Source organism: Natator depressus, chromosome 18 (assembly GCF_965152275.1).
Source record: "Natator depressus isolate rNatDep1 chromosome 18, rNatDep2.hap1, whole genome shotgun sequence".
Lineage (NCBI taxonomy): Eukaryota > Metazoa > Chordata > Testudines > Cheloniidae > Natator > Natator depressus.
In genome coordinates this window covers 19,778,571-19,801,823 of record NC_134251.1, presented here as the reverse complement: position 1 = coordinate 19,801,823, position 23,253 = coordinate 19,778,571, and the positions used below count along the sequence as shown (strand labels likewise).

The window sequence follows — 23,253 nt, the reverse complement described above, 5'->3', positions numbered from 1 at the left end:
GTGAGACCGCATCCTAAGGAGGCCCAGGACTAAACGGCCCTTCCTTTAAGAAGAAAAAAAGAGGAAGCTGTTTACTCTTTAGTTCTTGCCATTCCCTGTGTTTGAATTCAGCCAGTCTGCTTCTTTCCTGGCACATCTTAGTGCTTGCATCTGAGAGCATTGCTGCTATTCAGTGTAATGTGGGTGGTATATATTAAAAGCAATATGATGTTATTGCTTTGATCCTTTCCACCATAAACTACTTCATGCTGAATAGCCAGTGATGCCAACCAGAACTCTCTTGTCCATATGCCTCTTGCCAGAGAATGACGTCTGGCTCCTATTACTTGTACCGGGCTGGAATGTACCCGGCATGGTTAACACAAATAGAACACTAGGGTTCATTAGTCAGCATGTCCACTGTCAGAATTTATGAGGCTCAGATGGGATTATTAGTCTTTAACAATAAATTTGCTAACACAATGTACGGCACTTTGGGGAGGTGGGGAGGAGAATGAGAGGAAATAAAATACCTGTAAGAGCCCAACGTTCCTGCTGCTTTACCTTTTGGCTTGTGTTTATTAGTTCTCAAATATTTTGAGTTGGCTTTTGCAGCAAGGTGTCAAGGCACTTCACAGCCCATCGTCACACCATATTTGGTTTCAGTGCCTCTGAAAAGTCATGGCAAAGACATGGTAGCAGTCAGTCACAGCGTTCCAAGGGCTTTCTTCTAAAAGACCTTTGTCAAGGAGGACTTGCTGGTCAGTCGCTTGGTAATGGGATGTATATCCTTTCACTAGTTGCTTATGTCCAACCCAGCTTTATCGTGACTGATAGTCATTTGCCATCTGACAGTGCTTGGATGGCGTCCATGTGATGTGCTGGAAGTTTCACTCAGCCTCATTACGGACGATTGTCCCCATCTCAAAAATCTATGATCACAATTGTTAGCATGTGGCATCTGGTTGGCATGTCTCAGTGGAAAGGCTAGGGACTAAATGGATGTGGGAGATGAAACCTGGTTTTGTTAGCTGTAGAAGTGGTCCTTTCAAATCTGCTTTGGGGAACCTGCACTGCTGCTGCCCACGCTATTACTGCTGTGTGGCTGTCTTCGAAGACTTCCCTCTCCTGGGCTGTCAGCACAGCATGATGATGGCTTTCAAATGAAAAAAGACAAGAACTTTGACTTCAGGTTTTAAATCTTTAAAAATCTGATGTATAGAATTGATGGGTCACGAAGGCAACTTAGACTCCAGACTCTAATGAATGGTTTCATACTGTGAGCTTATTCTGGATTTAAGATGTGTTGGATTTTAAAATTTGGCCTTGTGTTTCTCCCATATGGAGATATTTACTGGCTGAGTTTAGCATTATTTTAATGATTTTTTAAAAAAAAAAAACCCAAGAACTATAACTGCTTTATAGAGGCTTTGAATATGTTTTTATTAAACATTTTAATATACCAGAACATTTAAAATTGCCACCACCCAGCTCCGTTATAACTCAAGTAATGTACCTATAATTTTTCAGCAATGCCAACTACTTCTATTGCCTCTGTCAAAGTAGAACAAACTTTTAAAAATCAGGAAAATTAACCCAGGCTGATAGTTCTTGCTCCAGCGCCGAGCAGCATTCTTCAACATTTTGACCCAGTTAAGTTAGTTTTATTCCCCAAAATATTGTTTAGTTAATCAGAGACTCATGTTTGCCTTGATGCAAATGGAAGTTCAAACTGTTCTGTATCATAGAGGTCCTGAGCTCTGGTTTGAACAGATTCGGTTTGGAGAATTGTTTGTAGAAAAATCAGAACATTTTTGTGGTTTTTTCCATGTGTACCCTGGATCAAATGTCTGCACAACCATAGTGAAGAATATTGGGGTTTCGCTAACGTTCTGGTAAAAATAGACTGGCTTAATCAAATAGCTTTCAGTATTTCATTGGTCTACTTTGCTACAGTAGAAACTGTTTGTTAAAAAGGTGCAGGTTAAATGGATTTAATTAGGAGGGAAAATGAAAGGCATTGAACAAGCCTGAGAGGTCAGTTTCCTTACTGTAAACATCCAACCTCAGGTCATTTTTCATAGATGAGCGAAGGAGCTGTACTGTATTTGACTTACAAGTTATAAACACCATGAGCTGTCATTTGATATAACTTCTTAGCCTTTTGTTTCTGGGCAAAGTCCTCAGACCTTCTTTCCAGCTGTTCATAACCCTTTCTATAGGAGAAGGTCTTTGTGTTTCAAAGTGAGCTATAAAAAACAAATGAAAAATCAATTTACAACTGCAGTATGTGCTGAATTCCCCCACTGACGAGGCCAAGGGAGGCATTCTAGCACTCCTACCCCAGTCCGATAAGGGAGGTGTCCTGCAACACCCCAAATCAGGCTAAGAGGGGCACTCGGCATATCTTCTAAGGAGGAGGTATAGAGCTGGTGTTCTTAACCTTTTTTTCCCTAAGGCGCCCCCCCTGCCCCCCCAACATGCTGTAAAAACTCCATGGCCCACCTGTGTCACGACAACTGTTTTTCTGCATATAAAAGCCAGGGCTGGCATTAGGGGTAGCAAGCAGGGCAATTGCCTGAGGCCCCTTGCTACAGGGCCCCCTGCAAAGCTGCATTTCTTAAGGTTCAGCTTCAGCCCCGAGTGGTGGAACCCCGGGTTTCAACCCCACATGAGGGGCTTTGGCTTTCTGCCCTGGGCTGCAGTGAGTCTAATGCTGGCCCTGTTTGGCGGACTCCCTGAAGCCTGCTCACGGCCCCTTAGGGAGCCCCGGACCCCTGGTTGAGAACCACTGGTATAGAGCACCCAAAGGCGAGTAAATGAGGCGTTCAGTATCCCTAGCCTAATAAGGGCAAGACGACAAACTTTCTGAACCTCCCAAAGGTTCAGTTCACTTGGAGTTCTGGCCAGAATTTCAGTCCCACTCCATTCAGGGGTTAGTCATGTGTTTGTTTTCCTGTGCACCACCCTGGGGATAGAGAGGCTTCAGTAAGTCATGTTTATAAAGCCCTCTGAGATCCCGGGATAAGAAGAGCTATGGATTCTAAGTGCTAATGGTGCTGCATGCTGTCCTCTTGCAATTATGTTGTAAAATAATATTTAAAAATGAGTGAGCTGGAACGTTGCGGTGTTTGCCAGAGAAGCATATGCTTTTACAGAAGAGAACTTTATAGGAACATAGGGATCCCGTGGAAAATAGGCAGAGTTTTATTAGCATTAGCTTTCCAGGGTTGACTGGTTAGCGATACTTTGGAGGCTGCTCAAGAATTGTGATTACCTGAGCAGTGCTGGTTTGTGGAGAGTTGTGTTTAGTTAGGGACTGTGGCAGTCCCCTCATAAGATTCTTCCCTATTGGTACAGCAATTTCTTCTGCAATCTGAGTGATGGGAGCCCTTTCTGTATTTCCATTATAGGTTGTATTTTCAAGACCAGCCACACACACACACAATGGGCTAGATGAATGCACTATAAGGTGGGTAGAAAGCTGACTAGATTGTCGGGCTCAACGGGTAGTGATCAATGGCTCCATGTCTAGTTGGCAGCCGGTGTCAAGTGGAGTGCCCCAGGGGTCGGTCCTGGGGCCGGTTTTGTTCAATATCTTCATAAATGATCTGGAGGATGGTGTGGATTGCACTCTCAGCAAATTTGCAGATGATACTAAACTGGGAGGAGTGGTAGATATGCTGGAGGGGAGGGATAGGATACAGAAGGACCTAGACAAATGGAGGATTGGGCCAAAAGAAATCTGATGAGGTTCAATAAGGATAAGTGCAGGGTCCTGCACTTAGGATGGAAGAATCCAATGCACCGCTACAGACTAGGGACCGAATGGCTAGGCAGCAGTTCTGCGGAAAAGGACCTAGGGGTGACAGTGGACGAGAAGCTGGATATGAGTCAACAGTGTGCCCTTGTTGCCAAGAAGGCCAATGGCATTTTGGGATGTATAAGTAGGGGCATAGCGAGCAGATCGAGGGATGTGATCGTTCCCCTCTATTCGACACTGGTGAGGCCTCATCTGGAGTACTGTGTCCAGTTTTGGGCCCCACACTACAAGAAGGATGTGGATAAATTGGAGAGAGTCCAGCGAAGGGCAACAAAAATGATTAGGGGTCTAGAGCACATGACTTATGAAGAGAGGCTGAGGGAGCTGGGATTGTTTAGTCTGCAGAAGAGAAGAATGAGGGGGGATTTGATAGCTGCTTTCAACTACCTGAAAGGGGGTTCCAAAGAGGATGGCTCTAGACTGTTCTCAATGGTAGCAGATGACAGAACGAGGAGTAATGGTCTCAAGTTGCAATGGGGGAGGTTTAGATTGGATATTAGGAAAAACTTTTTCACTAAGAGGGTGGTGAAACACTGGAATGCGTTACCTAGGGAGGTGGTAGAATCTCCTTCCTTAGAGGTTTTTAAGGTCAGGCTTGACAAAGCCCTGGCTGGGATGATTTAACTGGGAATTGGTCCTGCTTCGAGCAGGGGGTTGGACTAGATGACCTTCTGGGGTCCCTTCCAACCCTGATATTCTATGATTCTATGATTCTAACTCTAAAGTATGATGCGTAATGCCACACACACACGTTTTTAATCTCTCCTGGGTGTGTAGTGACCAAAAGTCAGTGCGGTTGGATAGTTTTTTGGTGGCCTGTATGAAATGAGCAGGTTTCTCAGTTCAGTTATTACAGATACTATGTTCACATATCCATTCAAACCTTTGTTAGTATACTTGTTCATCTTAGTGGAGAGGCTAAGGATTGAGTGGTAGGGGAGTGGCACTATATGTGAAAGAAAGCCTAGAGATAGAAATTCCATGCTTGAATAATAAGAGTATAGCAATAGGAATATACTACCGACCACCTGACCAGGATGTTGACCGTGATTGTGAAATACTCAGGGAGATTTGAGAGGCAACAACAACAACAGAAAACCCAATAATAATGGGGGATTTCAACTCTTCCCATATTGACTGGGTACATCACCTCAGGATGACATACAGAGATAAAATTTCTAGACACTATTAATGACCGCTTCTTGCAGCAGCTAGTACTGGAACCCAAAAGGGTAGAGGCAATTCTTGCTTTAGTCCTAAGTGGCACACAGGGTCTGGTCCAAAAGGTAAATATAGCTGAACTGCTCAATAATAGTGACCATAATGTAATTAAATTTAATGCCCTTGTGAGGGGAGGGAGGACTCCCAAAGAAACCCACCATAGTAGCATTTAGCTTCAGAAAGGGGAACTACATAAAAATGAGGAAGCTAGTTAAACAGAAATTAAAAAGAACAGTTACAAAATGCCTGGAAGCTGCATGGAAACGTTTTAAAAGCAACACAATAGCGGCTCAAAGTAAATGTATACCCCGAAATAAAAATAAACAATAAGAGGACCAAAAAATTGCCACCATGGCTAAACAATAGAGTAAAAGAGACAGACACAAAAAAGACGTCCTTTAAAAATTGGATGTCAAATCCTACTGAGTAAAATAGAAAGTCTGACAAGTCAAGTGCAAAAGTATAATTAGGCAGGCCAAAAAAGAATCTGAAGAACTAGCAAAAGACAAAAACTCACAGCAATTTTTTTTAAGTACATCAGAAGCAGGAAACCTGCCACACAGGAAGTCAAGGCCGTTGCGCAGAAACTAAATGAATTCTTTGCATTAATCTTCACTGCACAGGATGTGAGGAAGATTCCCACACCTGGGTCAGTCTTTTTAGGTGACAAATCTGAGGAACTGTCCCTGATTGAGGTGTCAGTAGAGGAGGGTTTGGAACAAATCAATAAATTAAACAGTAATAAGTCACCAGGCCAGATGGTATTCACCCACGAATTTTGAAGGAACTCAGATATGAAATTGCATATCTGCTATGTAACCTATCACTTAAATTAGCCTCTGTACCAGAGGACTGGAAGATAACTAAGGTAATGCCGATTTTTAGAAAAGGCTCCAGAAGTGATCCTGGCAATTACAGGCTAGTAAGTCTAATTTCAGTACCAGGGAAATTGATTGAAAATATAGTAAAGAACAGTATGATCAGACATGCAGATGAACACAATATGTTGGGAAAGAGTCAGCTCAGCTTTTGTGAAGAAAAATCAGGCCTCACCAATCTATTAGAATTCTTTGTGGGGGTCAGCATACATGTGAACAAGGGGGATCCAGTGGATATAGTGTAGTTGGACTTTCAGAAAGCCTTTGACAAGATCCCTCACCAAAGGCTCTTAAGCAAAGCAGGCAGTCATGGGATAAGAGGGAAGGTCCTCTCATGGATCAGTAAGTGGTTAAAAGATAGGAAACAAAGGGTAGGAATAAATGATCACAGTGGAGAGAGGTAACTAGCAGGGTTGCCCAAGGATCTGTACTGGGATCATTGGTCTGACTAATATGGCCATGCTTATGTTCTTATGTTACTCTTTAAGGGTAATTTACCATAGTGGGGAGCAGGCTAATTGAGGAACCTCACTGGAGGCAACCTGCCATCCCAGGTCATAAGAACAATTTGTTTTCTTTATGTAAAGTTCCTTGGCACAGAGAGTTGAAGTGACCTGCTCAAGGCTACATAGAAACTTAATGCCATGGCCAAGAACAGAACTCAAGAATCCAGATTCCCAGTCTCCTGTGCTAACCACTAGATGGTACTCCCTGTCAGCACATCTCTCTCTAAACTCTCTACATCTCTTTGTTAACAAGAAGACAACTAAGTGGCTTCGATAGTTATAACACAAGTTATAAGGTGAATGGAGAAACAAGCCCACTAACTTTTGTGTGGAGGTCACATTTTTCAAAGCAGCAAATTGGAGGTTAGAATGCCGGATTTATGTGCAAGCCTGCAGCAGTGGCGTATCTAGGTGGAGCGAACAGGGGCACCTAAAAAAAGGTGCCACCCGCTTGTACTCCCCGGGCGGCGCTCTGGGTCCTTGGGGGCACTGAAGGCCCCCGCCGCCGAGGACCCGGAGCGAGTGAAGGCCCCCTCCTAGCTGGAGCGCGTGAAAGCCCGGAGTGCCGCCGCTGAGTAACCATTTAAAATGGCGCCACTTGTGCTCAGAGGGGGAGCAGCCGCTCCCCCCCCGGCTACGCTACTGGCCTATAGGTGTGGCTTAGAACACATCTCCCTAGGTCTTCCCAGCAGAGTCTGTGACATAACTTCATGGCCTCATCCTATGTAATCAGAGTGTCTTTCGTGTGCGTCCAGTCCAGAAAGTTAATTTTCTATATCATTTTGTCACAAGGAAGCATTTGAATATGCCAGAGATGGCCCTTCACTAAACAGTCATTATTGACTTGAACTAGCTGGGCTATTGAACCTGCAGTCAGTGCCTTTGAGAACAACTGCAAGAGTTTCAGTGATAAACAAGCAGTCCCCAGTCCCTGCCCTCTGACACTGCCACCTGCTAGGAAGGGATTAGCGTTTATAAAGCAAACATGCTTGTTGTTAACTTCCCTCCCATGTAGCTTTCTGAATTTAGCTTTAGATTATGTAATCCAAGCCAGAAATGTTCTGGCCTATGTTCCTTTCCCTGAGGAGCAGCTGGGAGCTGTACTGGGAAATAAAGATTTATAGTAAACAGTGTTTTAAAGATGCTGACTCACGCTGCGGAATAGAGCTGCTCTCATCATTGAAGAACAGTGCCCTGGGTCTGGGTGTACTGCCCAGAATATCTTCATAGCACAATATTGTCTCATATATCTTGTGTATTGAATACAGAATAGATGCTTATGACAACAATAATCTGTGTTTATATAGCACAGTTTAAAGACTCACCAGGAACTGCCTCCACTTATGCCAGGACTGAATATGCTCTAGAGTTTGGAATTCTTATTAGCCAGTCTGATTCCTGCTGTATTCGTAAATCTGCATATTGGTGCCTGTATTTTGCCCTCGCTCTCGCAAAGCAGACTCTTGCATACTGTTTGTCAGCCTGCTCTAATCATTTTTACCCTTTGCCCTCCTAGCTGTGAACACCTGTGCCGTCAGCAATGGTGGATGCGAACACGATTGCGTGCAGCTGACCCTAACACAGCATCAGTGCCAGTGCCGGTACAATTACCACCTGAAGGAGGATGGCAAGCACTGTGTCCGTGAGTCTGCTCTGAGCACATGGAGTGAATTGTGAATTCAGAGGCACTCCTTCTCTTTTGTCTTTGCTTTCCCAGGTTGTACCCACAGCTAGATTTATTTAAAAGGAAGTCCAGTGCTGTAGGAGTTCGACATTGTTGATTGTTATTCCCATGTTCCCACTCACATTCCTAGAGAGGAACCAGATGTGAAACGGTTAATAATAATTTAGAGACTAGCTCGTAGTGCTAACTGAACACAAACCAGGGGGATGCCACAACTGCATGCTCCGAGGTGGAGCAGATCAGATTGGGATGCTGCACTGTAGTAGAAGCTGGTGCCAATTCTGCTTATTATATTGCCTTGGACTTCTTCTGGGAATTATTTTGGAAGCTGAGGAAGAGCAGAAAGGAGCCTGGCCAAACCAAGTGAAATCATATTGGGACATGCTCTCCTGAGGAAGTAAAGGAGCAGCAGTATATCAGTGGAACAGAAACCCCTGCACTTTCCTCCTGCCCTAGGACAGATTTAAGGCTGTCCTGCCTCTCCTGCTGGGGAGGGGAGGAAGCTTGAAAAGGGAAGGAGTAGAAGCTCAGGCTTCTCATGCATAGCAGTTGGCATAAGTGCTGAGAAGGGAGGTCTTTGTTATGGAGCTGCTGGGAGAACAGGACCATCTCGGATCTGATAAATGGAGCATCCAATGGGATTTCACAATTGCATATCTGCCTGGCTCCTGGAACAGGTCAGAATTAGCATATCTCTTAGTAAAAAGTCCTTGGAAGAGATTGGCCCTGCTTTTCCTTCTTGATCACTGTACAGGGATGGGACTGCACAGTGTTCTGCAGGAAATGGTTCATTAAGGTCAGCCCATTGCTTTGCCAGGACCTCACACTATGTACACCCTCCTTCTCAGGTGAGGCATAAAACCAAGGTCCTGAATATTCATATATAGTAAGTAAGGATCCCCAGAGATCACCTTCCAGGTTGTCCTGGCTTAATCGCAACTTAATTGCATTCCGTCTACCTAAAACTCCCATGGTGATTTCAGGTGGATAGGTTGGTGTTTTTCACTTCCTGTCCTGAAATGTTGTGTAGTGTTTATGTTAGCTGTTGAATAGCTGCCATGCTTCACCCCAGAAGAGTCTGCGGTTTATCGGGGAAGTGACTTCGGTGTACTTAGAGTTTACAAACTTTGTGAAGTACTTGGGGATTTTGGGGGGCAGCTGATGCTGTGACAGTTTGACATATCTGACAGTTTGTGCACAGAACCTGTGGGATAGGCATGCGCTGCCAGAGACTGCTTGGTAAATGCATTTCCAGTGAGTCCCCAAAAGAGTTCAGGGTTCACTTTGAGTTTTGGGCCATGTCCAGGGCAGTCCTTACTGCAAATGAGGAGCTTTTCTCCCAGGAATGGAGCTTCTGTCTTGTATTCATGGATTGTATTAAATGAACTACAGTCTCTCCTTGATCTCCATGACCACTCAGCGCTTTATTCTTCCACTAGGCTAATGCCAGCAAGAGAGAGGATCTGTTTGAAATGATGTTTACTTGCTCCCTGCTCTGTCTCTGTAGTGAGGAACCCATGTGCCAATAGGAATGGAGGCTGCATGCACCAATGCCAAAATCGCCGTGGAGTAGTGCACTGCGAGTGCCACCCCGGCTACCGACTGGCAGCTGACAGCCAGGCCTGTGAAGGTACAGTACCCACAATGCAGCGTGCATGGAGAGAGACACAACCCTTGGTATTGTTAATGTTGGTGGCTAACATAGTGACAAATGAACCTTACGCTTTTCCAGAGGTTCAGCTCAGGAAAGCATCCAAGATTTCCTGTGATTAGTTTAAATCTGTCCAGCAGCCATACTTCACTGATCTAGCAGTGGGGCTGGAAGTCTCCTGTGAACAGATGAATAGCTCCTGATTGCAGTCCTTCTGTTTGCTGGTGTCTCTGCTTATGGTCCTGACACCAGTGTGGGGGGAGGTGCAGTGGAATCTAAGGAATCACTCCCCCCCCCCCCCCCAAAAAAAAGTTAGAAACACCAAAAATGAAATGCTTGGTCTCTGGTTTGAGTCTGTGGCAGAGGTTTTGGAAAAGAAGAGGGTACAACCCACTATTCCCACCAACGTAGGCTTTTGAGCCAGTGATCCCTGCTTCCAGAAATGCAGTAGTGCAGTACAAAGGAAAGACAATCATACGCGTTTCCTAGCTGTGCACAAGACATGTGGCAACCGATTCAACAATGTACGTTTGCCATATTTCTCCCCAACCTCCCCACTCTACTTAAGTTCCAGTTAGTTCCATCATGTAGCTGTACATGGCTATTTCCAGCTTTTATCTCTTAGGAGGGACCAGAGACCAGTCTGTGTGTGCAGTTCAGAAAGGAGCCCCACAAACCGTCCCTCTCTTGAACACACTGAAAGGCAGGGAGCTGTGCTCCTGGAGGGCATTCCACTGCCAGAGCCGCTCTGCTTGGTTTTGGTAATTGCCCGTCTTTCTCTTGCAGACATAGATGAATGTGCAACTGGGCTGGCCATGTGTGCACACAGCTGTCTCAACACCCACGGCTCCTTTAAATGCACTTGTAACCCTGGGTATGAGCTGGGGGAAGATGGCAAGCAGTGCTACAGTAAGTATTGACCGCCTTGCCCGGGCTCACTAACCCACAGACAATGAGGGGAGAGAACTTGGTTTTGACAGGGGGAAAAAGAAGGGAAGTAAACAGTGAGGTAATCCTTGACAAAACCTGTGTCCACTGTTGTTCTGTGTGAGCTGATACAATGAGAGTCCTAGACGTTTTCAGTGGCATCTTTCAAGGGAAGTTTATGGGACTGCTTATTCTCTCACCAGGACAAGAGCTGTGCTGGGTCTTTAAAGGGATCATGAAACTGCCTGCAGTGGTTTTGATGATGTATTAATAGCTATCTAAAAACAATGGACCTAACTCTGCTGCTCTCTGTCCTCCCTAAGTTGAAGTCTGTGAAATTGCAGAATTGTTACTGAGGCAGAACTTGATCTAATGTGTCCCCGTCAATTCCCTCCCAGGGAAAAAGAGACGTTCAGGATTATGAAATGATAAAGCACGTAAGTTCTTTATCAGGCTAATGAAGACCAGCAGTGATAGCTAATTGCCCGAAGTGAAGTCACTGGCACGTAAAGCTCTACTGTCCATTACTGACGTGGTAAAGAACCACCATAGATGTCCTTGTTGTTATTAATCCCCTAGCAAATGAATTAACGTTGGGTTTTGTCACTACCTATGTTCTTGCTTACCCCAGCTGTTCTCTGCTATACCCTGCTAGTCAGCTATGTAGTACACTGGACTGGGGGGTAGTAGTGTTCCCTCAGGCTTATTGTTTCTTATAAGAAGCAACATGATATGAGATCCATCCTTCCAACCCTTCATTCCTGCTGCTACTGCACTTCTCTGTGATCTAGATGTTGACATTAAAATTGTCCTTACAAGAGTAGGAATCTGACTGATGGGGTCTGAGAGTGACGTGCAGAACTGGACTGATGCTGTACTCTATTCAACTATTAAAATAACACTGGTTTTCCCCCACTAGTATAGTTCCTTGCAGCCTACAGGCAGATCATATAAAGATATTTCCCTTAGCACAGGAGTTTCATATTAAATTAGCAATGTTCCTTCCCTTTCTTGGATGGGGTTAAGAAATTAAAGCAGGTAGGTTTATGGAGTGTCAGATGAGAAAGGTAAATGCGAGTCTGGGAGTAGTGGATCTGCCCAGTTAATTTCTCTTAGCGTTGTGAATATCCCAGCAAAGAACCCAGTCTTCCCATGGCTTCTGCTGCTAATTGGCACACAGGTGACTTGGAAAGATCTGGACCACTCTCAATGCCTAGCTGCTTTCTTATTCACATTGGTACTGGTTAGTAGATATTACTGGTAAAAGATGCCAGACTGCCCGCCCTGGAGACTGAAGCAGTACGTCTGTTGGCGGTTGCAGTGCAAGCTTCACCCATGCACATAGCCTCCTACTGGCATGCTTCAGCCCAGTTCTGAAATGTCCACTGCTAGAAGTGAGAGATTAATTCAGTCTCTGCAGCTCTTTGAGGCTTTGGCTTCTCTGCTAAGGCTTCCAGCAAGGGGCCCAATTTAGTGCTGTTCGTGGTGTTAATTTCCTTCAAGTGTCCTCACTGGGTGCATGGTTAACATTTTTTTTGTCTCTAAGCAGAAGTTCTGCCTTTCATAACCCTGCTAACTGCTCTTACAATGGCAACAAAGGAAAAAGAATAAAATGTTCTTCATTTTGTTCTGAGATCTGAGTGAAAGACAAACCCTTGCTCTACACCTGGGCCTGGCACCCTGCCCGATGTCAGGAGAGAGGCAGGGCCAGCATTCGTGGCTTTCATGTGCCCATCCCAGGATTTTACAAGAGCTGAAAAAAAAATCACGTCATTTTGTGATGGAAAATATCGAAATTGTTCTTTTGAAGCGATGTATGGAACTGAGCCAAAATCCTCTCTGGGGACAAGTTCCTTTGTGTTTGCAAAGCTTTTAATTAGCTAGCCTGATTTTAAAACATGTAATTAATAAGTTTCATATTGGCCATAAATCAGCTAATTAAAAACCTTTGGCAAAAACTCATGTGTCTGTTTGCTACTCATGTTTCTTCCAGCATTACAAGAAGTGGCTCCAACTCTCCTGGCTATCAGAACCTGAATATTTCTGTAATTAGCTCTGTGCTGCTGCTGCTCCAGTTTCTAGCTGTCCTTCAATCTCTGTGCAGAACCTGCGGAAAGGTGACGCGCCAGATTCGGGCTGGCAGCATGTGCTGGAGCATGTCCAAAATCAGCAGTCAGCAGCAAGAGTGGCCCCTTTTCAAGGCCATTTGAAAGGTTGTAGAGAGGCTGTCCCACAGTTTGTCCAGAACAGGATTTGTGCAGGGATATTACGGGGTATAGCCTGGGATCAGTAGCTGTGAACTGCATGTGATCTGTTTGTGCATCATTTCCTCTCCTATCAATGGTCTCTACCCACTACAGCTACCCCCAACCCCTCTCTCCTGCACATTGTTCCTACTCTTATTATTCCTGAGGGCTGCGCATAGACAGCCATAATATGTGCACACAATGAAGCCTGCTTGTTCTGGGAGTCTGTTATCCCAAATACTGGGTGCCTGCCAGAATGTGGCTCTGTAAATCCGGGTACGGCAGAGATGGCTCGGCCATGATCCCCTGGAAAAATCCTGTGTAAATGTTACAAGATGCTCGATAGATATCCATACGGTATGCTTGTTTGCTTTCCAGGGATAGAGATGGAGATTGTGAATAGCTGTGAGGCCAGTAATGGTGGCTGTTCCCATCTATGCCGTCACACTAGCTCCGGCCCTGTCTGCTCCTGTAACTTTGGCTACCAGCTTGATGAGGACCAGAAAACCTGCACTGGTAAGGGAAGCAGTCTGCCCTGCAGCGATGGCTCCCATTGTGTGCTGAGTGATACATTGTTCCATTATGAAGGGTTAAAATCCATTGCTGATGTAATAACCTAGTACATGGATTTGTGTACAGGCCCAAAGTCCAAAGTTTGGTCAAGAAGTCAGAGGCCTTGCAAATAGTAATTAGCGAAGTAAAAGCAAAATAACCGAAAAATAACATTGCTTTTGCTAAAATATGCCTGGTCAGCAAAACGCCAGATGTTGGAGGCAATAATTGTGTCTTATTCAAAGTTGCAAATAGAACAAAAAGCCCTGTTTCTGTTGTGTTAGTTTCTTCTGTAGAGAGATGTTCTTCCCACACATCCAACCTGAAGTTTATAAAAGGTTCAAGCACGTCAGTATAAGATATGGCCTCCTCCCACCTCCCTTTCCCGGGAACCAATGCCTGCCTTAAAACACAAATAAACAACTTAAAAGACAATCTTTATTGCTATATAATTGCACTGTTTCTTTGCTTTTACCTCTAAATATGCATCTGTTGGACAATCAAAGAAGCTACTTCATTCCTAAGAACCCCAAATCAAAATCAACATATATATTTTATACTAATACATTTATTAAAGCATTAATTAAATGTTAAATATTAATTTGTCAACATAAGACCATGGGCAAAGACATTATGTAACCTTTGACCATTGGCTACTGTGCTATCATGTCTTGCTGCTAAACCTATCTGGGGGTGTGGGACTACCTACCCCGTCACTTTCCCCCGCCCATGAAAAATCCATATATTCCATTGTAATCAGTTAATTAACAGTGTCTCTAAGCCTAATAAGCAAGGTGACACTCCTTCAGCGCTGTACGTAATAAACTCCTGTGCTTAACCTCTACACGGTGTAAATTTATGTCCTTCACATTAGAACTTCCGTGTGCTCCACAGGGGCTGGCATATCCATATGGTCCTGCTGTGTTTTAGACAACTCTTAATTGGGGAGGGTCTGTGCTAGTTGAGCTATGAATAAGATTCCAATCTATGCAAAGAGGGATGGTGCCTTCCTCAGGACACCATATGGATTTATATTACAATACTGAAATATTGATAGTAAAAAAAAAACAACCCCTCAGTTCAGTGAAGAGCACTCTAGTAAGATACCGAATGCTTTCTCTTTCACAGTGTAACCATCCATTCCTGTTAATCTCTGATACTGCCTGAATCTGAGGTCTGCGCCCTGCTCTTGCAGGACAACGGACTTGATAATCTAATCGTTTTTTAAAAATTCTTCTATTATTTATTTGCAAGGAGGGATTATAAAATCTAGACTCTTCAGCCAGTTCAGATCTGAATGGCCAGTCCTCCTTAAGTACTATACAGAGTACAGTGCCTCTAGTGCAGTGGTTCTCAAACTTTTGTACTGACCCCTTTCACATAGCAAGCCTCTGAGTGCGACCTCACCTTATAAATTAAAAACATAATAACACCATTATAAATGCTGGAGGAAAAGTGGGGTTTAGGGTGGAGGCTGACAGCTCGTGACCCCCCAAGTAAGAACCTTGTGACCCCCTGAGGGATCCCGACCCTCAGTTTGAGAACCCCTGCTCTAGTGGAACTGGATGATGATGGCTTTCTCAGCAGTTGAGACTCTTGCTGATGCACTGATCTCAGATTGTGGTCCATGGATCTGCTTCTGTTCCAATGGTGAAGCACCTCCAACTTCAGGCAGTAGTAACCTAATGTGTTGCTATTATAATCTCCTGAGGCTTTTCTGGCCAAACAAATCCAAGCACTTTGTCTTGTGCATAGTTCCTGTGTATCTGTCTTTGCTGGGCATCTCTGATGTAAAATCAGTTGCAATCCAATTTGTGGATGAAATGGCAAACACCATGGAGGGCAGAACTAAAGAGCAGAGTAACCTGAAGAGATCTGAGCAGCGAGGGCTGCAGGCAGGAAAAGGGAGATCTAATATTAATATGTTCTGCACCAAGGGAGGGGATATAAACAGCACAAATACAATGTAGGGCTGTACTCAAGCAGCTGCACCCATCATATTAATGGGAATCTATTTTCATATTGATCCCTTTACATTTTCTGAATGCTGCCATTCCCTCTAGCCTAGCACTATAGCGGTTGTTGCAGGAAAGGTGAAGGATCAGGATTGCAGGAGGGGAAGTGCTCACAAAAGGATCTTGATTTTTAAGGAGTGCTCCACCATATGAAAATGCGTTAGACCCACTGGGCTATATGGCTGAGAGCAGCACCTATGGGTGGCTAAATCCCTACTTATTCTAAACTAGTGCTCCTTGGAAAGCATTTCCTTCTGAAGGATACAGAAGGTTAGTTCCTTCTTTGTGAACAATGAAGAAGTTAGCCTGTGGCTGGGGATGCACTTCCTCCTTGGCGCCCCCTTGTGACTTATTTCGGATACACCTAAACCTGGCCCTGGACTAGGAAATGTAGCCTCTCTCCTCCTGCTTCAGTGGCAACATTACTGAAATGACTGACTGTATCACTGGGTGAGACAGATCGGCCACCAGCCAACAATCTATAACTCAGCTGCATCTGGGTGTATGATGGATGTATTAACACACTGGGTAAGAAGGAAATGCAGCTTGAGCTTTCTGTACATAAATGCCATAATCTTGATGTGTGCATTTCACTTTAGACTATGTAGTTCCGTGTGCCACTGGACAATTAACCTAATGGAAACATATTGTAATGCTCAGTAGCCAGGCATTTCCTGTGTCAATAAACTTAAACAGGTATTTCCTGTGGGGCTGGGTCCAGTGTTTAAACTTAGATAACCTTGGATGTTTCTCAGGTATGGTGAGTATGAACTTGGCTGGGTCAATGCCTAGAGATCTTTCAGATGAATTTCAGAGAAGGGTTAAGAAACCCTATAGGTATTCTGTCAAATCAGTCATACGTATGGTGCTGTATGTCCTGAATAGTGCAAGAATGTATGGGATAATGGAAGAAGGTTATCTACTATCTGTAAAAATGGAAGAATACAGGGTGGTGACAGATGATAGGGAAATAATTTATGACTGATTCCATATAAAACTTATTTGTGTGGAACTGGAAAGTCCCAGTTATCGCATGATGCAGGAGACAAATCTGGTTCAAATCTGGTTCTGGTGCTGCTGCTTTTCATTTGGGCTCAGGGATCGCCTTCCCTTTCACAACACCATCTGTAATGAACAGATTCACTCTCTTTCTGAAGTAAGGCACAATGGACAAGCCATCACCGATTTAGTTGAAAGGAGTACTAGCTCTGCCTCTTGCATAGCTGAGCAAGAGGAAGTTCTCCTAAGAGCAGCTGGAGAAGTAAAACTATTGTCTCCAGAAACCTCTTGAGAAAGGAACGCCTCTCTCACTACAGTGCAAGATAAAAGAGAGGTAAAGTGGCAGTTAAACTTGGCTTTGCACAGTAGGCTCATAAATGCCTCACCCAAGTTGTTTGACATAGGCCTGAGTAGTGTTGGTTCTTCCCTGGCAAGTTTTAATCACAAAATAATAATCTTCTGCACTCCCAGCTTTCATCTGGGGATAGCAAAGCCCTTTACCAGGGAACCCCCTGGGAAATATGTAGGTATTCAGCCCATTTCACAGATGGGTAAACTGAGTTCCATAGAGATTAAGAACCAGACATTTTCCTTTAGACGGAGCTGCAAGTGCTTATCGCTTCTGAAAATCATGATCTAACAAACTTGCTCAAGGTCACAGTGAGTCAGTGACAGGGCTGGGAATAGAACTCCCTGTCCCTTGTACTTGACCACTAGACCCCACTCCTTCCCTAGTTCACTTACAATTATGAATATTGCGTCACTTTCCAAGTACAGTCAGATTCACATCATGTCTTTGAAGGTAAACACCAATGCTTTTTTTTAAAAAAAATCCTACACTGTTTAGGGACCTATGTGAGTAACATGAAGTTCATGGAGATTTCCAACAGATAATCCAGATGGCTAGCTACATCTCTAGAAGAAATGTTGACTCGGTCTTTCTCATCCTTATCTGCTGCATCCAGGGTTCAGGTTTCCCTGTGTGGCCCACTGCAGCTCACGCTGTTGCACCTAAGAAAGCAGTGCTGCTTTATTTTAGGTTGGTATGAAGTTTCAGCTGTTGCAAAAGGAAGGGAAAATGATGTGCAGATATTATATGTTAAAACATATTTATTGCTGATTTCTAAAATGGCATATCGTTTCTGTTACTGATTTGGGATGCAGACCTTTTTCTGCCAGACCTTTGCACTTTACTTTTAAACAAAATCACAGGCCAGAGAAGGGAGCTCATCAGCCAAATTAGAAATGGAAAGGCCTGGATGAATGCATGTGTCAGCTTTCTGCAAAGCAGAAACTCTCAGATTTGTGCTAACTGATGCGCTTTGTTTTCCGTCTTTAGATATCGATGATTGTGACGCTCGTTCTCATTGCTGTCAGCAGGACTGTTACAATTATCCTGGCGGCTATGAATGTGTTTGCTATGCTGGATACAGGCTCAACACCGATGGTTGTGGGTGTGATGGTAAGCAGCAATGCCTAGCTGGACTGCGGTAGGCGAAAGAGGAAAGACATTGGCTCAGCCCCTTTGCATTACAGTATTGTGTTAGTGACAGCTACAGGCATGGCTGTGTTGGTCCTTCCACTAGTCCTGTTATGCCTGGTTTTACAATTACATTGAACTTATTATAAATGTTAAGTCAGATTTAAAGGCTTATTTCTGGTGATTTCTCTTAAGTTTTTTAGTTTGACAAAAGAAGCAAAGAAACACGCAAGCAAGACAGAGATTAGCTGCAAGATAGTAGCAGCTAAAGAGCACAGTTTGGATCCAACCCAGAATTTCCCAAAGTTGAAGAGAGTTGGTTTGGTCCCATCTCTTCTAACGATTCATGGAAATGTCATTTTGTATTGCATGTAATTTTGGCTTTGGAGGGACCCAGGCAAATGCCAATCTGTTTACAAAAATATAGCTAGGAAGATAATGACTAATGCGAGCTCTGAAGTGAGATGACATGAAATACTTCCATATGGCCCCAAACAGCTGGCCATTTCTTCTAATTATTTCTCCCAGCGAATGTCAGTTTTTCCATCAGTTCTGTTCTGAGTAGCTCATTTAGCCAGTCAGAATATAATAAGTGGGTGGGATTTTGGGTTTCCATTCCCCGATGATAATCTGTTTTGTCACTAGCATAGCTATCCAGCCCCATTTGATGTTATTAGCTGGAAGATTAAGTTAATCCAACTGGCCCAGCATACATAGGCTGATTCTTAAAACTGGGGAAACTTATTTTCAAATATCTGTGGTTCACTTGCTTGTGTGATCTTTGTTTAATGTAAAAGAAATGTTGGTAGGTTTGCATGGCTGAACAGGACAGAAAATGAGATGAAGTTTGTTTATCCAGAGATATTGGTAGGATAAATTAAAAACCTCAAATGGGAAGGAGAAATTATTCTAATCCATTCTGCGACGTGGTGAAAAGAGTTCTGGAACCTGAAGGCTTCTATCAGACCTGCAGCGTCCCTTGGCCCAACATTGATTTAATTTTAGAAAGTCAGGCAGAAACAGTAATACTCGTTAGTCTCTGAATACTCTGTATGCCTTGGAGTCCCTGACCTATGCTAGACACTTCTCTTATCTGCATATGTATATATAGTCCCATGTATATAATTTTAGATGTGGATGAGTGCTCCTCAAATAACGGTGAGTGTGAACACACGTGCCAGAACCTGGTGGGGTCCTTCCAGTGCAGCTGCCAGATCGGATACAAACTGGATGAAGACCGGAGGAGCTGTATTCGTAAGAGACATCTTTTTGTGTGTGTGTATGATTTCCTGTTGAAGATATTTATGTATAAAATCTTCAACAGGAAACAATACCAAGTGAAAACAAGGGTTTCATTTATATATACCCTTTTCCTTCCCTTACACGGTTTTCATTTGGTGTCATTTCCTTGTGCAACTTTGTGTATAATCCAGTCATTTTCACTGTTGAGAGGCCAGATCTGAGATCTCCAGAGCAGTCTAGGGGGGTTTTGATGTACATCTTTTGAGGAATGGAAGGCTTGAGTCTAAATCCTCCAGGCTGCTTTGAAAGTATGTTGGGTGGCAGAGCAATGATTTATTAAACCCTTTCTGAACCGTTGCTGGCTTCTTCACAGCTCCATTATTGACACAAACTGCTACTATGAACTGTATTATCATAACTGTATGGAAAACCTCTGCAGCTTACAACAACACAGACAGAACAATTTCCCTGCTTGCACAGAGACTTTCCTCCTGGCAGGGTTGAGATTTTCCAAACAGTCTAGGGGCATTAGGCATACATCTTCCATTAAGCTTGTTCTAGGATGCAGCGGGTTTTCTGATGAATTATGATGATGCAGTTCAAGGGAGCAGCTGAAGCACTGTGGAGAAGCCAGGAAACGCTGGGAAACAGGCAAACAAATCGTAGCTGTGCTGTGTCCCCTAGCATGTGCTCTTGTTTTAAACTGCAACCAATTTTCACTTCAGCTTCTGAAAGGCATATTTGGATTGGAAATGTCAAGGTAGCTCTGTCGTACTTAGGTTATAAAAACAAAAATAACAAACAAGATAAGAGTCCCTTTGCGGCAGCTTGAGATGGCTGAGGACCTAGGCCTTGAGGACCTAGCTTGTGTGACAGAACAGTCTCCTGGAAAATCAGATCTCTCTGTAAATATAAAATATAAGCCTTTCAAGTAGATTTTTTTTTTGGAGGCAGTCAGATACTCACATGATGGGAATGGTATAAAATTCTAGATTGAAAGAAATAAAAGAATGTGGGGGAAGGAAAGAGACACGGAATGAATCACAGTCCCCAGAGTGGCCAGGGACAGTTGTGTGGGTCACTGGAGTAGACTCTATAAAACACTAAATCAGTACAGAACCATTGACTCTGTCAGATCTTGTTCTCTTTTCCCGCTTTTTATTGCACATTTTTCTGCTCTTTGCTAATCTCTTGTTCATCTCTCATTTCACTCGTCTTTGAATCTCTCCTCTTTGGATTGGTGATTTGGATGGAAACGTTTGCTCTTTCCCCATGGATTTTCCCAGCTCTGGATGACCCCATGGAAGCCCTGGATGGCCAGCGCCCCATCATACGCCCTATTCCTCACGTCGCCATCCTGCGTGATGAGTTCACCCAGCTCTTCGATGAGGAGTATGAGGAGGAGGAGGAAGAGGTGGAAGCAAGAGGAGAGCACACGCTTTCGGAAAAATTTGGTGGGCATTTTGTAGCAAGGGCATATGGAAAATTCTCTGGTGTCTTTAGCAGCAGCAACACATTTGGAGCAAACGTACATGTCCAAATTTGCACATGCAACTCAGCGCACCCACAGAGTTTGTCATGTACAAAGCCTGCATTACGGCACAGGTTGCGGGGGCTGTCATCCATTGAGCACACGCAGGTTGGGTAGCTGAGCACTCGGCTACAGGTTCCGCGTGCAAGTAGTGGCTTGCGGATGGAAAAGTGGTGCCCTCAGACACCCTCAGTTGTATTATGCAAACTTGAGCATTCACAGTTGTAAACCAGGGCTCACAACTTGTCTCTTAAGGTCTTAACCTATTTAAAAGCAATATCTTGTCTCGGAGAACTAGTTTGCTGCCAAAACAGAAGAAAATACCCCCCCACACCCTTTCTTCACTTGTGAATTTGGATTCATATTTTACCTCTCATTAAACACCAAGTGTGAAATCCTGGCTCTGTTTAAGTCAATGGGGGTCTTGTCATTGATTTCAACCGAGCCAAGACATCACCCCAAACATTCCAGGGTCTTGCTGCTTATGACATGAACTGTCACAACGGGCAGACCATTTCCAGACTCTTATGCATTCCCCACATGTCCCAGACACACCACTGCTCTACACGTTATAGGCGTGTTTGCTGGAGATTCGGTGTTCCTGAGTGGTATGGGTTTGGCTGCCCAGCTCAACCCTTCAGCTCGATGAAGCAGCTTTTGGAAAGCCCACTCATCCGCAGCTTCTTTTTCTTCCAGTCTGCTTGGAGGACACCTTTGGTCATGACTGCAGCCTGACATGCGATGATTGCAGAAATGGTGGAACGTGCAATGAGGACCAAACTGGTTGTGACTGTCCGGAGGGCTGGAGTGGAGTCATATGCAATCAGAGTGAGTTAAGTTGGAGAAGGGCAGGACGAGAGGGGTAAGCAAAGGGCAGGCTGGTTTTATAGTGTTTGTGTTCCTTCCAAAAGCCAGTCAAAAAGAAGAGTGAGGTGAGCACAACCCCCCAGCTGGTCTAAATAGCACTAACAACCCCGGCTTTTCTTTGCCCCATTGCCTGCATTTGCAATGTTTGTGTTGGCACAGCATGGTTGTAGTCACCAGACAAAATCCCTAATAAAGTTCTCTACCTCTCGTTACCATATAGATCCCAGAGGGTATGAATCTATAGTTCAAACCTGCAAATGTGTGTATTTAGTGTTGGATCTGAGCTTAGCTCTCAGACTGTGCACACAAACCTATTGGCAGTGAATTAGACATATTACATTCTTTAAGACTAAGAAACTATTTAAGGCACTAATGGGAGTCCTCCTAATTCCTCCTTCCAACTGAACTTCTGGCTTCAAAGCTGTTGGCAGTTTAAATGAAGGAATATTTTCCCCTGGGGCCTCTTTCCATTTAAACATTATTGGCATTTGATGCCCATTTCAGAGAAAGGGCTGCAGTGAGCTGATATTTGCAATTTCAGTTTGAATTTGATGCCCAAAATCTTGCTTGTCCAACCAGTACTTTCTGGAGTCCTTATTTTGCTTTTTAAATATTTGGAACTATGTTTGCAATGAGTTGAAAGGGAAAGGCAAGGTTCCCTACCCCCTGGCTGGGTTCGTGCTTGTAAATATTAATAGAACTCCATGGCCTGAGGCAAATCTATTTTTTAAGTAAGTAACTTTAGGAAAAATTAACGGTGTGTATTTCAGAAGAGAGTACATAAAAATGAATACATATATTGCCTAAATGGTAATGAAATTGGCATCTGGGTTTCAGGATTTATTTTCTAAAAAAATATTTTGGCATGTACCTTTCAGCAAATAAATGCAAAGCTGAAAAAGTTTGTTTTCCAGGTGTTTTCCATAGTGTAGGATATAATGACAGGTGGGGTTGTTGTAGGAAAGAGGAGAAGAAAACGTCAGAGGCTTGAATAAGTACCTAAACTGAACCGTATCTCCAAATTTTGTTCAGCTTTCTCTAAATTTCTATACACTGTGAGGTTTTTATCCATTGAGGTTTTTGGCTCATTCTTACTGCTACCATCATTAATGATGTACACAGAGCTATAGAAGGCAAGATTCCAATCCTGAAGAGTTTACAGTCTAATTCAGACAAATACAATACATAGGACTAACAGGCCAAATGCAAGAAGGAAAAAAGAACATAGTCGGCAGTGAGGCCTTAGTCAGAAGGTTGAGTATTAGCTGGCACCAGAGATCAGAAGTACCAGTTGAGAGTACACCTTATCTGCTCATCCTCTGATTTTCCTATGGCCCTGCACCAGCACTAGGATGCATTGGAGTAGAAAGGTGCAGAGCAGGCATGCGAATAGTCCCACTGCACTGTATTGGTTTCATACATCCCCATGTCCCTTTCTCTGCTTCACTGTCATCCATTTGAATTACTGCGATGTCAGGACGTGCTTGCTGCAAGTCAAGCAGGGAATGGTCTCACTGAGTTTGCTGGAAACCCTTTGGGCTGAGTGTCAGACCTTATTGTAATTAATCTGTCAATCTAGGGCAGCGGTTCTCAAACTGTGGTCCATGGACCACCAGTGGTTCGCCAGCTCCATTCAGGTGGTCCACAGATAT

The 23,253-nt window shown here is 43.9% G+C and overlaps 1 protein-coding gene across 1 annotated transcript in view; it reads left to right on the top strand.

Annotated features, from left to right (window-relative positions):
• Positions 1-23,253, top strand: part of MEGF6 (multiple EGF like domains 6) — a 248,824-nt gene that overhangs the window by 184,748 nt on the left and 40,823 nt on the right. Inside the window, exons 7-14 of the mRNA XM_074934107.1 lie at positions 7,924-8,049; positions 9,599-9,721; positions 10,529-10,651; positions 13,294-13,431; positions 17,821-17,943; positions 19,093-19,215; positions 20,490-20,657; positions 21,431-21,562. Coding sequence (XP_074790208.1) covers positions 7,924-8,049; positions 9,599-9,721; positions 10,529-10,651; positions 13,294-13,431; positions 17,821-17,943; positions 19,093-19,215; positions 20,490-20,657; positions 21,431-21,562 — 1,056 coding nt within the window. The remainder of the gene's footprint in view (positions 1-7,923; positions 8,050-9,598; positions 9,722-10,528; positions 10,652-13,293; positions 13,432-17,820; positions 17,944-19,092; positions 19,216-20,489; positions 20,658-21,430; positions 21,563-23,253) is intronic.